This window comes from Mastacembelus armatus, chromosome 3 (assembly GCF_900324485.2).
Source record: "Mastacembelus armatus chromosome 3, fMasArm1.2, whole genome shotgun sequence".
In the NCBI taxonomy this organism is placed as follows: domain Eukaryota; kingdom Metazoa; phylum Chordata; class Actinopteri; order Synbranchiformes; family Mastacembelidae; genus Mastacembelus; species Mastacembelus armatus.
This window is the reverse complement of record NC_046635.1, coordinates 20815785-20833594: the sequence shown is the minus strand read 5'-3', so window position 1 is coordinate 20833594 and position 17810 is coordinate 20815785. Positions and strand designations below refer to the sequence as shown.

The window sequence follows — 17810 nt, the reverse complement described above, 5'->3', positions numbered from 1 at the left end:
TTTGCAAACACAATAAGAGAATAAACGTCTATGTGCATGTAAATCCATCCAGACACAAAGGGATTTAATTATCATTTGGAATGATTTTTTTCAATAGATATTCACAAAGAGAAATTATAAATAGAGATAGTCCAGAATAGAAGTGTAAGGAGAAAGGCCAGTCAACCCAGGGTTTGAAACTGTGTGTGGTATATACTGTATGTGTAGAGAGCCATACCAGTGACAAGCTCCTTTTTTTCTTCACTATTGTATTACAGTTCTGTTGTAAATGCCATGAAGTGAGAAAAGTAGACGGACTTGAATCAGGTTAAATCTGACAGAGGGTTAAATGAACATGTAATGTGTAACGATTCAGGAGAAGAGGGACAAAGCAGAGAGAGAAACAAGAGGACCAGAACAAAACAACTTTAGAAACAATGTGCTCAAGAGTTTCCTCAGCCTTCAGTATTTAGGCCTGAGGTGAGCTCACCCAAACATTCGCTCTATCAGTCTGCCTGCCTGTGTGCCTTCACCAGGGAGACCTATAGATCCGAGCGGTGCAGGTGAACCAACATTAGCTGGAGTAGATCTGGGTCCCAATCACGCGCATGATCTCTTTCTGTACCTTAGGCTCCTGGGTGTTGATGTTGGCATCTCCAACTTGACCATCTTCATACCTGCACATAGATGAGTTTGCATACAGCATAGTTACTTATCATTCAGTAGAGTTTAGAATTTTGTATTCAAGTTAGGTTTTTAAGCCAGTGTGGATGCCATGCTTCATCTGCTTGGTTCCAAGCTCATAAAGCATCATACCGAGAGTCTCTCACCTGAGAGAAACCCAGTTTAGTGGTATAGTAGCACCGCTTACCATCAGCACAGTTTATTCACTGCCAATTTACAATGATGATGAGTGATAAGGGACAACTGTAGAGTGTACCACTGTACTACATTTAATCACCTTCATCATGTGCAGTTTAGCAGGTAAAAATAATAACCTGAGTGATGCACTATTCATTTTAGGTGTGATGATGATTTTAGCATTTTCTGCCTGGTTGCTATGCCAACTCTCTTGGCAATTATGCATTAAATCTGTGGAAATTAGCCAGGATTTAAAAGTGTTGGGAATACTTACACAAAAAAGAAGCGAGTACAGACGTGGTCAGATACTGGGCACACCCAGATGTTACCATGTTTCTGCAGGTCCTTAGATGTGATAACTGTTCAAAAGAGTGAAAACAAACTTAGAAATAGTGGTTCATATTTACTGTCATTTCTTGTTATTTTTTATTATTGTTGATGGTTGGAACAGTATTGATGTTTTTGGTATTTTTCAGTACTACATAAGATGTACTAAAACTTTATCATAAAAATCATTTTGATTGTTCATTTTTAATTGTTTTTCCTAGCATGATAATAATGAGCATATTATAATAACTGACAAATATAACTGCACATCAATACACTAGTCGGATTATCCAGTTTAATTCAGATTTTAATGAGCTAACTTTATGACATTTGCTTTCTCTTATGCTCTTCTTTGTAAATGTTTTTTTAAACTTTGGTAAGAGTTCACATGGTTAGGTCATGTGATAATTAAGCAGTAAATATTATTTTTACATGTTACGTTTTTATTTAAATGTGTGACATACAGATCACTATATACTACTCAAATAGAGTAATTCATTATGTTCAGTATTATCTCTGCATACATTTTCTGCTTGTTATTACCTTCACACAGAGCGATGCAGTTCAGATTTCGACTCTGAAGAAATCTTGATTGGATTGGACGACTCTGTTGAAAAAATAGACAATAATAAATCCCACCAAGGTGCTTCAGCAACGAATCATGATCTAACTTGTGTCCAAAAGACCATTCCTGCTCTCTCTCTCTGTGTATGTATCTGTGTGAATGTGTGTGCGTGTGTGTGTGTGTGTGTGTGTGTGTGTGTGTAATATGGCTTGTTCCCGTACCTGTGGTATAGTGTTCATGCGGTTGTAACGCTGCACCAGTTCATCTTTGGTGGGCATGCGATGCTGTCCTTTCCCCATTCCTGCAAGAATCAGCACACAGAGAGCAAACCACCCTCAGTCATGATGACCTTATCTCCAGTCATTCAAGCTGTGAAAAACCTTCTTCTGGTAGTCCTGAATTTCTTGTACAAAGAAATTATTCCCCATGGTGGCAATGTTCATATGAAAGTTATTGGCCCTAAATGCAACTGATTATAATTCATATCCATCCCTAAATATAAGCAACCATGGACTTAGAAGACAGGTGGTCTCTGCCGACCCGATGCCCACATTGTCAGTCTACTATTGAACTTCAAATCCAACCTCTGAATTAATGTTTTAGTGAAAATACACAACAAAAAGTAAGGTACGGTCTTAAAATTGAGTGTAAATTGATCTACCCCCCCCCCAATAAAAGCAATATACAAATATACAATATATAAAATAACTCACATAAGTCCACTGACAGACACATTTCAGAGCCACAACATAAAATATGGTATGAGAGGCGGCACCTAAGTGCAGAAGTCCGAGACCACCCAAAATGAACACAAAACACAGTGCAGCACAACAGGATAGCAGAAAAACTCCTGTGTGAAAAAAATAAAGTGTTCCAGGATGATAATCAGGACATGTCGCATACAGAGCACACACACAGAGTCATGTCAACAAACATGGTGGTGAAAAGGAGCGAGTGGGGTGAGGGGTGCCACAGGAGTCTGAGTGTAAGGAATGAGCCGTTCCTACCTGAGTATCCAAAAGATATGCTGGAGATGGGGCTCAGATAGATGCCCTTTCCATACGCTGCCCCATGCAGCTTGGGTTTGAAAAGAGCAGGAAGGAAGGGTCACTGAGCAGCTGCACAGGACAACCTCACATAGACACACATGCATACACACCAGTGCATACTGTACCAAACTCACTGTAGTTAAATCACAGGAAAGTCTGCACAAGTCAGTGTTTTTCTGCAACAGTTTCCCAGGCAAACCCTACCAACAAAGTGTATTAAATACATACACATGCACACAAATACAAAGACGGTGGATACCAAAGAACCGCGGAAAGAAAAGACAGCTAAATTATTCCAGATCTGAAACAACTATAACCCACACGGTCAACATTATTTCTCTTTACATGTGTATTCCAGTGGAAATTATGTGATGCTCTTAAATTTTGTGAATGTCATCTGTGTATAAAATGCTCAGGTATTCAAGCAATGCTGGTATGCTGGTTTAAGGATGAAGATGCTATAAGGATGATTGTTCATGATGGTGGCCCTCCACATAAGAATATCCAAAATGAGGAAAAACAGGTCCAGAGGTGAAAAATGGACAAGTGTTCATAAGAAACAAGACAAAGAACAAAGAGCAGCTTGATAATCTGGGAATGAAATAGAAGGGAGATGGAGGTCAGGACGTGGCACGTCAGGGAGAAATTCAAAAGGAAAAATAGACAAAAGGTTTTGTGTGATGGTTGGAGCTGGAGGCAGGCTCTTCTCCTCCTCCTATGAAACACAATGACAGAGGAAGGGGGATGTCAATGCTCAAGGTTGAAACAGAGAAGAGAAAGTGGAGGCAGACGAGCACTGAGGCAAGATCAAAGATGGAAAGTTCAAAAAGTTGGGGAATAAAACAGACATAAATGAGACACATCAGTAGGATGGAGCAATCACTGCCGACGTGAACGTCGATTCTTGAGATTTTAGATTTAATCGCCTATATTGTGCAAATGAGAATTCTGTGCTGTTTAATGCTCACTTCTTGCTTTGTTGTTTTATTATTTATTTATGCATTACAGATCTAAGGCAACAACGAGTGCAGTACCAATGCTGGAAGAAGAATGTAATACAGAATACGTATATTACTACTGTTTGACCCAGGTTTCAATGGACGAAGAGTGCCAGGTTTGATTCAGGAGCTGTTGTTCACCTCGAGGAAGTCTATAATCACTATCATGGAGCGTTTCCTTTGCCTCCTTCAGCTTCAGACCTAGCCTACTCAATGCTCTAGGTGGTTAACCCCAACAGGGCACACAGGCAGCCTCCTGACATCACAGCTGACCACACACCACAACCCTCTCTCCCTTTGCCCCACAACAGGAAGAGACGTGCTGTCTGCTACTGTCAGCGGAGGAATCAGAAAGAAGCCAACATTGGTGAGGAAAATCTCCCAGTGTGCCCTGCTTGCTAAAATGCCAATTGCAAAGCTGACAAAAAGGAAGCTGGCATCTATTAACTGCAAAAATGAATCAGCTGGACGGCGAACCTGCTCTGGCCAAGAGCCGGTTTACTGTCCAATAGGAGATGCATGGTACATTTCAGCCAACTGCCAGGTTTACGTACCTGCAGTTTGGTATAAGAGGCATTGACTAGTCCATTTCTCAGAACAGAGTGCCAGTTCTCTATATGGGAACCACTAGAGCAAGTGTAGAGAGAGGGAGAGAAAAGAAAGAAAAGATAAAAGTCTTGTGTGAAAATGAACAGTGTGGACCTTATTGTGCAACTACTTATGTGCAGTGGCCAGATCCATGCTGTTTCAAGAATACTGAAACAATACGCTGTGGTACATTTCATTTTATGACTTTCAATTCACGGTACAGTCTAAAGTCTACCAGCATCTCACTGTCTAAAATGTTAAGAATACACCTTCAATTGTGTTTATAAAGGAGGACCATTTATCTGTTGGATTATTTTTTATTATTATTTTGTTATTAGCATTTTTTTATTATTATGCAAGTATTTTCTAAAAAAAACTACTTTTCAAAGCGCATGAAGACAGACAATTCAAATGCTCTACCGCCAACCACGAAAGAATTACAGTAGTCATCTATTGTAGTCGTCATTTGTGTACTGACATCACAGGACATTTTGTTCCTAATCGTTCTAAAGATTCACTTATTGTTAAAAAAAGATTAAAAAATTAAGATCAAAGATGACAAGATGTGCAGGTATCTGGACTGTCTTAAAATAGAATGCAGTGGTCACAGCAGTGTCACGACTGATGTTATTTTTAACCAGTTTTGAAGCAATATCAATTTCATGTCCCTACAGTGTAATAAATATACAGGGAAAAGTTCTTAATTTTACTTAGTAAACAGACTCTAAACATGTATTTATATTTTGTATGTTTTATTTATATCAACATAAAAATATAGCAGCCAAGCTGACTTACAAATTTGGCATTTTCTTTTAAGAAATATTAAAATTGTGGTTTTAAGCAGCATTAAGAGTGGCTGCTCATGAGTTAGTTGTACCCTGCAAGTGCCCAGATGGGCTGTGTGTATCTAAAATATTCAGCAGAGCCCCATCTGCTACAGTACAAATCTCTATCTCACAGACATTGCTGGCTCTCTATGCTGGCTTAGCAAGGTGCTTTCTCTGTCCAAGAGAATGGCCACTGCTCTGTGCTGTTGTTTGTTATGGTTCCATTAAAATCTGCTAGGATGGTGCCTTCGTCCACGACATGATGACCAGGTGTTACACTGAGGCGTGTTCATGTTTGACAGAGTGTACTGCTGTAATGTGAAATTATGCACGCAGTTTAGTGATTATGCTTGATTTGAGATCAATTATTTACATATGATTTCTCACATTGTATCTAGCAGATACAATGTGAGATAAAGCTTAAGAATGTAACTACAAATTCATTTGTGATATTTTACAACTGTCTAAATGATGTTACAATATAAAGTTTGAAACAACCAATAGGAGGGCCTGTGTGCACTCACTGGAAGGCGAAGGTGCTGCCGTATAGCTTCTTGGCAGTGCGAAAACGTGCCTCCTTGGCTGGGGGACTGCTGAGCAGCAGGAACTGGTGGGAGGTGTGCATGAATTTCAGTTGCTGTCACAATGAGATCATAAAGGACAAGTGAGAGCAAGAAAGAGATAAACAGTAGACAAAAAGAAAAGTCGCATTATATCACATTATACAATGCAGCAGTAAACAACTAATCTGTTAAAGGAGACTGTAGAGGATGTCATTCTGGTGTCCTACCCTACTGAGAGGCAGCTTTACGATGTGAGACCTGTTACTGGAAATAATCCTGCAGAAAAGAAATAAAGAAGATTGTGCAATAAATACAGTTAAAAGTAACAGAATTTGAAGTACCTGTCATTTTGGTCTCACCTCTACATAATAACATTAAGAAATACAATACCACTTTTTTGGAGCACTTTGACTTGTCATAGCAGGAAGAACACAAGTATTAATATTAACATTTATAAGTGGTGACAGTGTGACAACATGCACTAGAGTAGGGCATTTAAGTGAAGCAGACTTAACCATCATTAATTTTATCATTTATACTTTGGCTTTTTAGCATTTGACACATCGAAATGCTTGCCATGAAAAAATCCTGTTGGCATAATCTCATAAGTGTTACTGCATTATGATTTTTTAACTAATATGGTAAGTTTAGTGTGCTCTCTAGTGACAGGCAGTACTGTATTTTTAAGTCAAAGCCATGTTACCATGCAAAGCAGAGTGAAACCAATTTTATGATGTTTTCTGTCTCACCACTGTAGAAGGGGATGGGCCAAAGGGTCCAGTTTATCCATCTGTTTCTTGATCTCCAGATACGAGCCCTGGAAAAACCACACATGCATGTTTTGGTTTGTTTTAGATATCTTTTTTCACAGATTTCTTTTTTCAAAATCAAATAACCACATGACCAGATTGAAACTTGGTGATTAGTACACAGTTTAGATGCAGTCAAGCCACAATGGATAAATTACATAATAGAAAGAAAACTGTGGAAATATAATAGACAGAGATAAACAAATCAGCAATAACCGTCACTTTGAAAGACAAAGACGCCACCCATGCATCTCAAACAGCACAGCACAACAAATACAGGCCTGTGTAAATGAAATTTTCAGTCCTAAAGGTGGATACGTTCTATAAACTAAAACAACTTAAATTTATATTGTAAACATGTACACCAAGCCTAACATTAGCCTGAATACATCCAATGTGGCCCTTCTTTGCTCCCCTTTTTCTGTCCTCCTTGTACCTGGGTCATTTCCCGGATGGACATGACACTATCCAGCGCTTTCTGCAGCCTCTCATAATTCTTCTTCTGTGTTCATCGGTTCAGCCAGACATCCATTGTAAACAATGAGAGAGGGAACAACAAAAAGATGTCTAAAATCACTTGTATAGGTTAAGGTTTTAACTTCACATTGTTACCTAGCTGTTAAAAATAAGAAGTACTGTTATATCATGCATTCTGATTGTGAACTACAATTTTTTTAAGAGTAGACGAGGTTTTAGTAAGGTAGGTATGTTGATTTCCAAATGGATTTTGGTCTTTAATTCATGTATTCATTTAGTGTATGATTTAGTAATCATGATTCTAGCAGTGAAGATGCTGACCTTTGGATTGAAAGCCAGAGTTTTGGGGTCATTAGGGTCAACGACAGATGGATAGGGCTCGAAGATGATGCTCTTACGGGGAGACTCGAGGGCAGCTCGACACATCGCCACAAGTAGGTCCACCACCTGGGGAAAAAGATTTTAGATGTATTTATTATATACATTTAGCTTATAAAGTTTACGCACACACAAACTCTGAAACACTGAAATGAACATCCTGACACCTTCCTCTTGAGTATGATTGTGCTTTGTTTTCTAACAAATGTTTTACTCTTTAATTTTTAATGTAAAAATCAATAAGCGTTTGGGGAAATAATGATACTAATAAGGTGTTGTGTTGTTGTCACCTCTGCTCCAGTGGCCACTTCTTCTGCAGCTCCAGACATCACACCCAGAGTGTAAAAGGAGAACACACACAGCTCTCTGGTGCACACAGCAGGCTAAGCACACACACACACACACATAGACATAAGACTTATGAAATAACACTCATTTGAATGTATACTACATATCTACACAAAACCCACCCACACATGTGCTGCCACACACTCCAGTTAATCCTGAGCCTATTACTAACAGAGACTGAAAACACTCCATGCATAATGTTTTAAACTAAGACAAGATTTTGTTTGTTAACCAGTAACCAGTGGTTCTTAAATCTGTGCTGAATGTTTATCTTTTTTTCTGTCTTTTACCTTCAGCATGGATCCATTCTGAAAGACGTGCTGTTCGTCACAGACCACGCAGTACTCGTTGAGCGTCGGGATCCTCTGCTCTGAGTACTTCATTATCTGTTAGTAGAAAAGCACAGTGGTGCTCCCAGTTATCACTCCCACCTCCAGAACTGCTTCATAAATGGATAAAGACTAATGTGTCACAAAAATTGTCACACAATTACAGTCTTGCTCTGTGGTTTTGGCAGACTTCCATAAAAGGTCATACAAGAGGCCCCTCACATCCATACAGATTGTAAGGTGGGCTTTAATAGTTGCTTACATATTATATATATCTGACATTTATACAGTCTTGTTGAGACTATGTTGAAACTATTCTAATATACTGTACTCAAAAACAATAACAGAGAACCAATTACCTTTATCCAATATAATATGCAGCACTATATTTTGTCACATTGCAGTGACAAAGTCAAATTGTTTATCATGTTTATTTTCAGGTTAAATTAATGCTTATCTCCTTGAGGTCCAACCTGCACTAAGAAGCCATACTCCAAGGTGGGGATGTTCTTGCAGTGTCCGCCCGCCTGGGATGAGAAAAACAATTCAATCAGCTGCCTCGTGGTAATCTGCGCTGGGGCCCTGGCCGCCGGGACAGCCACAGTCTGATGAGTCAAGTGAAGACAAAGCATTATGGGAAACGGCGCACCAGCCATTTTACGGCAAGGGTAGGGAAAGGCTCAGGTGGGAACAGTGTAGGTGACGGGTGACTGAGCAGAGGGTCAGAGTGGATCACAGTGAATTAAAACAGAAGATGCAGTGCTCTCAAAACAGCATTCAATTTTCTCCACATTTTGCAGAATAATGGATAGAGTTTTAACTATTATTACTATAAAACAATTTCCTTAAATATCAACAATCTTACAAATGAATGTAGCTCCAGTATTGTGACAACAACCCAATGTCCACAACATAACATGTGAGTGGGACACAATAAAGGCAGAGAAACTAAACTGAAAAGGATCAAGCTGCTGTTTTGTCCTGACTGGCGCTGACCTGGCTGTTCGGTGGATAGCTGAAGAGCTCCCCTTTAGGGTTCTTCATGGTGCAAGAGATAGAGCGGTTCATTAGGCGGGTCACCCTCAGCTCAGGGACACTCAGCTTCCCTTTTAAAACTGTGTCTTGGATCAGAGGAAAACTTGGAGACCTGGGAAAGACCAAGACACATAACATGTGCATCCCTTTATCAGATATTTTTCTAAGCCAACAAATGGTGTCGCATAAATCTTGGTAAAAATTACATGATGGATGGTTTGACTTCAAAGTGGAAAGGATTTAGTTTTAGAAGTCTAATTTAAAATGTTGTTTATTATTATATTGTTGAAATGAATAATATCCTAAGTATCATTTGCAACATCTCATCAGCCAAAAGAAATCAATGTGCTAACATTGTTAGTACCTGAGTAGTTTTACCCCCAATTGTGTTTAACAGATCATTTCCTCTTGCCGTTCACACTATCCTTACAAATATTACACTATCTCAGACAACTGGAATCTGTTTAGACAGTACCTCAAGTTAGTAACTGTTAAAATACTGTACAAGAACCAATGTTCACTTCCACCATTGCTCTCAGGACAGTATGAAACTCCTGTCAAGTCATGAGGATGTCAAGACAGCCTAGTAGTTAGTAAAGCTGAATGCCATCGAGCGGGCCGGGATTCAATCCCTGAGCACCCATAACTGTCAAAGCATCCTAAAGTAAACCAAAGGCCAAGAAGACTACTTCCCCTCTGGGAAAATCGGGTGAGTATGTCAGATTTTGAATTTAAACCAGTTTGCACTATGTTGTGTCAGAGCCTCCTTTCTCCTCTTTCGCTCTTTCTTTCACAAAACCCTTTGTATGATTTGTTCTTCATAATTAAAAGTCCAAAAGAGTGGGTTTTCAATAATAGGCTATTTCTGGTTAAATATTATTATTTTTAACCAACTGAACAGATAATGTTAAATTACAGTTCTCTATTATTATGTAAAAATATTTGTGAAAAATGATAAAACGAGATTTGCCTTTTCTGATATTTACAGAAAGTGCTATGGAAGCTTTCAATTTTTTACCTACAATAACCAAAAACAATGTTTTTAAACATCATCTAAACCAAGCAACATATTCACAGTATAAGAGGTGAACTCCATTATTAATAAAATTAAAAACATAATCATTTTGAAATGACAAAGTAATTGCATTAACATTGCCCAAAATGGTTTATATTCATTTCAAAATATTGACAAAATATTATAATACCAGCAAAGTGTGGTATATTGGTAAAGTGAATGAAAAATGAAAACCTTTTTAAAAATGTTACAAATGATGGTTTATGGCATACATTCATTACAGTTTAGAGTGTTTTGTTTGTTTGTTTCCTAAGTTACCTACAGGGGTTAAAAAAAAGATGAAAAGTAAGAGAGAGGCTTACTTGGGTATGGGGGAGAAGATGCTGAGCCCGGCACGGAACTTCTTGATGGTTCCTCCGGCTTTGAACCAGCTGTGCCTCTTCTCCTGCTGGGCCTTGAGAAACTCATTACTGAGGTGCTTCCACTGCTGTGAGGTGAACGTGCTCAGGATCCTGCCATGACCAGGAAGAAATGTGAATGACTCTGTCAGATGTTGAGTTACACTTTAAATCAACTTCTTCTTGCAATCAGTGTAAAACAAAAGATCACAAAGGCTTATGGTCTTTTTTACTTTACTATACAGCACTTTGTACTTTGTTGGAAAAGTGCTATATATATAAATGTATAATTATTATTATTATCATTGATAACAACAACAATAATAATAATAATAATGATGATGATGATGATCATGATCATATAACAATTAAATATTTAAATATGAAATTCGAGTGTTCAGTGTTAATTGTTTAAGGGTTAATAAGTGGGACAAGGGTGGATCTACAGAGGCTGCAAACCCCAGATCATCCCCCATAATGGTTTTGTTGCTTTTCTCTAAGATCAGGAATGTCTGGGAAGTGTTTATTAATATAATGTAAGAATAAATACATTGTAAAAATAGATTTGTAATTGTAATTTGTTATTTCGTGAAAGACACATATGCTAACTTCTTATGCCACTTTCCCAAAACCTTTTGCCACCCTTTTGCCATCCCAGATAAAAATTTCTTGATCCGCCACTTGTGTGGGGAGAATGTATAATAATTTATCAAATGTTTATGCCTTCTGAATCTAATTTTGAAGGTTCATTTCTAACTTTAAATTTGAAAAAATAAGTCTTCAGTGATTTGTAATTTTGATGATGTAATGTTCTACTTTTTCTAGAAAACTAAGGTTAAATTTTAAAATCTGCAATCTGCAATTTAGTATAAATCATTAGCCTAAAGGCGTTATCACACAACTTACTTTTTTAGTTGCAGGCCCAGGCTGAAGCCTTCTTTATTGGAGGGCTGGAACACCTCTACTGAAGGCTCTGAGTAAAGATGTTAACATTAGAACACTATGCACAGATACGTTTTCTTTCACTCTCCCTCTTGTGTAGCACATATTGTACTCACCTCCCACGCTCAGTGAGTACCTAAAGTCCCTCCCAGAAAACCAATATCCACACAGACATCTTTACTCACCGGGTCCATCAAGGTACTGAGAAAGAGAAAAGCGCAGTCTCAGAATAATGGGCTCTGTTCTGATAACTTTCCAAGCTGTCGCAACTTCCTCCTGAGTCGGACACACACACACACACACGCAAACATACGAAGTCAGAATCCTGATTAGGGCCATTTTTCATTACATAAATAAATTATAAGTACACGATGCATTATAAATGGTGTGTTACTTTGCAAAATGTCAATGTTAGACTAGTAATGGGTAAAGATGGTGGAGGTGTGTGCAGAGGAAGAAGAACACTGACTTACGTCTAAGAAACCGATGTTGATATGAAGATCGATGTCCACATCGTCAATAGTTCCATACTCCCTGTTCACAGACGCAACAACAGATACGGTTAATTTATCATAACTAATGCATTACAATCTAATCCTGATATAAGGGTTGTTTTTTTTCCTGTTAAGTCAGTGAGTGCATAGTTAAAATGAGTATGTACAATAATCTCTTTAACCATTGTGTGTGTTTGCCTGTGTTTCTGTGCTGTACCTGACAGAGACAGCGCTATCAGTGTAAATGTCTTTTACTGCCTCGATGTCTGCGTCCAGCTGAGGGTGGCGGTACAGGTCAGCAGCACAGCTCCCCTGTAACAAACAGGACATTAACGCTGGTTACATTTACAGCACTGAATTCTCCACAGAGACTGACACCACATGTCATTCTCCAAATCATTTTATACTGGCTGTTATTTAACGCAGTTAAATTATAAAAGAATGGACATTGCTACAATAATATTTGCAGTGAAGTAAACTGTCAGTGCTTAGGTCTGTTTGGTCAAATTTGCAAGTCTGTTTACCTATCATAGGCTCCAGCAGATCCCTGTGGCCCTAAATAGGAATAACTGGGTATAGATGATGGATGGATGTTTACCTATCAGTTCATTTATCTATTTCAGCTAACTATTTTAACTCTTTGTTACTTTTAGCTCTCTATTTCAAACATTTATCCATTGCTTTCAATCACTGTGAAAGAGCAGGGATGATTATTTTTAATAAATACATCATCATATTTATATTCTATCTATATATTATTGTACTGTAAATACAGTGTGTGTTTCACATTTATGATTGTGATTATGAGGCTATTGATATAACTTGCTGGTATTTTATTTTAACCTTGTGAGGAATTATAACAACAACAAAAAGGCAGCTTTGTTTAAGTACCTTTTAATGGAGTGATTAATCCAGTTCAACAAGGTCTTTAAAAAAATATAATCAAAGTTCATTCCACGCTCCCTCATCCATATGCATTTCTGGTTAGCAAGATATGCTTGCAGCATCAATATGCTTGTATGACACTTCAGTCTGAAGCAAGACTCAGATGCATTTGTAGGGAAGTTACTTTTTTTCTTTAACTGCATGTCTATATTTCTTGTTGTCCAATATTCAACCACAATTCAGATGTATTGGTTCTTAACACAGTTGTACAGTACAAACATTTTTCCTGTTATGAATTAGGAAGTGGAGATCATCAGCAGTTTAATCAATGTCAAGTAATAGTAGTAGTGCATCACTTACAAAATAAAAGTTAAATTATGTATTTTTACATTTTAGCGGTTGTTTTACATTCTAGGACTTTATATGTTTGGTTACCTCGGTGTGTTCGAAATTTATAAAAAGCATTTTGGAATATTGATAATAACAGTTTACCCGAGTCTGTGACACACCTCCCTGGTGTCTGTACTCAAAGTCAAACTCTCAAGTCCTCAGCTCTGAGTTTGTAAAACAGATCCTGCACTTTCATCCTTATCTTCACTACTCCACTTTCATGTCCTCTAACTGCATAGAAATGAGCTTTAAGTACCAGACTGGATTTACATTTCAATCAGAAGACTTGGAAGATAACGGTAAAAAAGATAACTAACAGATTTAGATCCTATAAGAAGTGAAGTATTGAACTTTACGAGATGAGATGATGCATTAAATGTTGACCATGAAAATGAATCTGAAATTAAATTAAACCTAAGCTCGCAGAGAGAGATAATGCTAAAAAGATTAGGGTATTCCTTGACATGATTTGATTACTTGTTCTCCAGAACAGAAATGAACTGGTATTAAATGTTGTATTTTCTATTGTTGATTTTCAAACATTTCTCTTTGAGACCAAGCCCAGACGTTTGTAAAAACACATCTTACATTTTAACAGAGCATCCAACTTCACATGTAATAAAAGTTTGTCCTGATAACATTAAGACAGAAATGTCAGCTTGACAATCTGATCTGTAGTACCAGAGCAAAATATCTCAACAATTATTGCCCTGACAGTTCAAAATTCATTCCCCTTGAACAACACTTAAAACCCAGCGGTCGTTTTTTTCTGTGAATCTTAAAGTGGTTGTTCATCGTTGTTAGAAGGTGAATAATGAAATTGGTAACATTCACCTAAGTACCACCGTTATCTTAAACATGAGTTTCCATGCATTTGAATAAAAATTACATTACATTTATATCCTGACAACTTGTGAGTTTCTAAGATTAACAAAATATCAAAATCTTTGTTCTGTGCAACACCATTATCTTAGGGGTGAACTGATAACCTCAGGTTCTTCAGGTTACTAGTGGGTCTTTAGACATTTTATTCTCAATAAATTATTGTGTACTCTTTTTTGCTCACTACATAATACAGTTTGTAAAACTCCTCAATCAGCAAAATATATCCTCAATCAGCAAAATATATCCTATCAGAAGAGCGTATACAGTTGGCCAGGAAAACTTTAATAATTACATCATTTATAAACATCTAGTTTGAGAGTATTGCAGTGTTACTATGCAACATTAGAGATAATTCACAAGTATAATACTGAAAACTAAATTTTAACTCCAGATTAGACACAAGGGTTTTAGAGTGCTATTGCCTCTACTTTACCTGAATGCCATATAGAAACTGTTCTGGCTCGTTCTCCCCGTCCGACTCCTCATCTGTCCAGCACTGGCCTTTGATGTCCTGTGGGCCCACGCATTGTGAAAAAGGCCATTATAGTGGAGCGGAAAGAAAATGCAACCTCTTTCTATCATCCTTTCATCTCACATCCTTTCTCACATCTCCCTATTTAGCCTCCTGTTCAAGGGTTGAAAACGCTGCTTTATATAGCATCTCAAAGGGAAGGGGCATGATTTATTCTGAAAGACAGGATATTCTCTGAATTCAACCTTCAAACAAATGCTTAACTGACAATTAAAAGAGATGAGTTTTTTTTTTAAAAAAAGGCTATATTTTTTTATCATTAAAAATAACAATGTCTTGTCATTTTCAGCAAAGCCGGGATGTCTTGGTGAATGAACCTGCAGTACTAATCTTAACATATTTAGATGAAGCTAACACAATATTTAAATGACAGTGCAAGGTCTGCACTTATGTTAGTTGCCTGATGTATTTTTATATTTTTTGACCACTTTCTGCATCAAAAAATTTCCATTGGATGACTCAGCTAAATCCTACCCATAGATCACACCAATATGACCACAGCTGTCTTACCATTTGGTCTGCCGTTCATAGAACTCACTCAGACAGGTTTAGGCCTCTGAACGCTGCCAACCATCGCAGCCTATTTTCAGGTAGAGGGAAAGAGAACAAAAAAACCACCCCTCTCTCTTGCTATCTTCAGAACTGCACAACCTCGGAGAAACAGAAAGTAAGAATCAGTTAATGAAGAAAGAATAAAATAAAGAGGCCCTCTCCAGCGATGCCATGTTTCGTAAATGGTGCCCTCCTCCTCTTTTCTTTAAATCATCTGCACTTCACCTTGCCATGTATCCTAGCAACAGCCATCTCTGCCTCCTTTCAGAGTGGCATTAATCACTGTGGAGAGAATGTGTGGGAGATATGTGCTGTACGCTCAGTACCCAGGATATCTCCATTTCTTTCTTTTGTTTCGGTTTTCCCCAGGAACTTTATTTATTAATATCATAGCAGCAAGGGTTAACACTCCTTTACAGATTCACATCGTAAACTGCATATTATGCTGATGTCAGTATGCTGCTAAACTGCTGTTTTTGATTTGCCTGGCAAACAAATACAAAGAAATCTCTTGAATACCAAATAATCTCCTAGGTTAGCATACATGGGTTACATTTTGGCCACAGGGGGTTGACTGAAAATACTTCAACATAATAAAATAATGGTTCCCCAGAAAGGAATAGGTATTACTGCCAGGAGGAGAAATGCTGAGATAATTCAAAACAGGAGGACACACTGCAAGGGTAAACAACATCACTGACACGACACATACAGCTACAGTACCCTCTGTTTTTCATGGCGTTCCATCATTCTTTGTGTTCGACATGTAAACAATGAGCAGAGAGTCCTTTTAACAGGACTTAAAGCTGTAGATGAAAAGAAGCTTATTTCACAATACGGCGTCAGGATCCAAATTATATGTTTTAGTGCATGTCAGATCAAAATAATAAAGATTATATTACAATTAGCAGGACTGGGTCCTCGGACGTGAAAACAAAGACAACAGCTTGGCGCTGCAAGACAAAGCCGTAATGCATGATATAGTACATACATAATTAATAATTCTAATTACTAACTAATTACATTTTCTCATTGTCTGCAGCACTAACCTAGGGAAGCTAAATGCTACCCCCAACCCTCACCTCTACCTAGAGATGTTTTTAGATGATTTTCTACATTTACACACTTATATTATAACTGTTATATTATATAATTATAAAGCTGTATTTGTGTATTTAGCTTTTTGGGATAGGGTTAGGAGTTGGTTTCTTTCATTTCCACATCACCCTTCCAGACATCAACTGCACCCTATTCAACAAGGCTCCCCTGTCTACCCTTTCTTCTACTTCAGCTTCTCTTCTCCCTATGCCTGCTGCCCTCGCATGTCCTCAACCCTGCTAGCATCTCCTCCCCGCCATGCCCATAGCCTCTGTCGCCTCACATACCAATAGACCCCCCCTCCCACCCCCTTTCCCAGCCCCCCAACGCAATCCACACCACCATCGTCCCCATTCCTCTTTCTGATAACTACTTAACACAGATGCAGCCAGGCAGATTTTCCCCTCCCCCCACGCTCTGCACCCCTACCCCATCCATCCACACTTACCTCCACAGAGGATGGAGACTCAGATGCTGTCCTTGCCTCAGCTACTCCCCCTCTTAAAGGGCACACCTGCCTGTCTCTATCGGTGGCTGAAATGATAGATGACAGTAAACCCATTAAAATAAGATATTAGAGAAAGCAGAGCCACAATCCCCCAGTTGCACAGCGTCTGTCTCTCAATGCCTGTGCTGTGTCTGCAAGCAAACCAGCTGGTGTGTGTGAGTCTGTGTGTTTATCTATTGCAGATCTCTGCTCCTACTGCTGTCTTATATTTTGCCTGACAACACTGAGGGGTCTGAGCATGCTCAGTCAGACCAGGCAAGTCCAAGCTAGTCATGTGACCTGCAGCTGACTGCACTGCTGCTGAGAAATAAGAGGAAAAAATGGAGGAAAAATGACTCTGCTGTTGTATATGCGTCTGCCTGTGTATTTGTGTGTGGCCTGTGTGTGGTTGCATAAGACAGTGGCTATTAATGGGCAATTGCACTTTAAAGGCAGCTTCTGGTTGATCTTTAAGTGCTTTCATGCATTGTCTACATTTATTCCAAAAGAAAAGGAAAAGAAAGAGCACATATATGTGATTATTTAAAACACATTGTGTCATTTTGTGTCTGTGTGAGACAATGGTCATTACTCCTTTGAGCTACTCAGTCTTTACCCTCATTATCTCAAGGTTTCTATTTAGGAACTGACCTTAAGAATGGTCACAGTAATGAACAGGTGTTGAGCCAAATGTCTCTTCAATGTGTTGCTGTAGTCAGGGGAGAATTTGAGAAATTAAGATCTTTATTTTATTAGGCACATAATAAGGCAAACAAAAGAGCATTGATGGCAAAAATTAAATATGGGAGACATGATATCATAGTTATTTCAACAATTATGGTTATAGTGCCCCTTGTCTTGAATGAAGAGTTCACTACAGAAAGACCTAGATCAGTTACCCAGCCTCTGCTTATAATGCAATATGCAGACTGTAAAACAAATATTTAGAGTACTTTTTAATAGGGAATTTCCTTTGTTCCTTTTTCAGCACAAACTGAC

General features: G+C 38.3%; 1 protein-coding gene across 1 annotated transcript; it reads right to left on the bottom strand.

The window, feature by feature from the left end:
- Positions 1-161: 161 nt before the first annotated feature.
- Positions 162-16962, bottom strand: LOC113122473 (protein mono-ADP-ribosyltransferase PARP6). Its single transcript, XM_026293859.1, has 23 exons — positions 16773-16962; positions 15185-15325; positions 14576-14653; positions 12200-12294; positions 11962-12022; positions 11674-11764; positions 11453-11519; positions 10511-10660; positions 9095-9245; positions 8572-8703; positions 8060-8155; positions 7712-7804; positions 7365-7490; positions 7003-7068; positions 6507-6574; positions 5985-6033; positions 5719-5831; positions 4334-4406; positions 2740-2809; positions 1954-2033; positions 1711-1774; positions 1115-1199; positions 162-656 (listed from the first exon to the last, which is right to left on the bottom strand). The coding sequence occupies exons 2-23, from the start codon at positions 15185-15187 to the stop codon at positions 554-556; spliced, it is 1914 nt and encodes a 637-aa protein (XP_026149644.1). The 5' UTR covers positions 15188-15325; positions 16773-16962; the 3' UTR covers positions 162-553.
- Between the last annotated feature and the right edge of the window lie 848 nt (positions 16963-17810).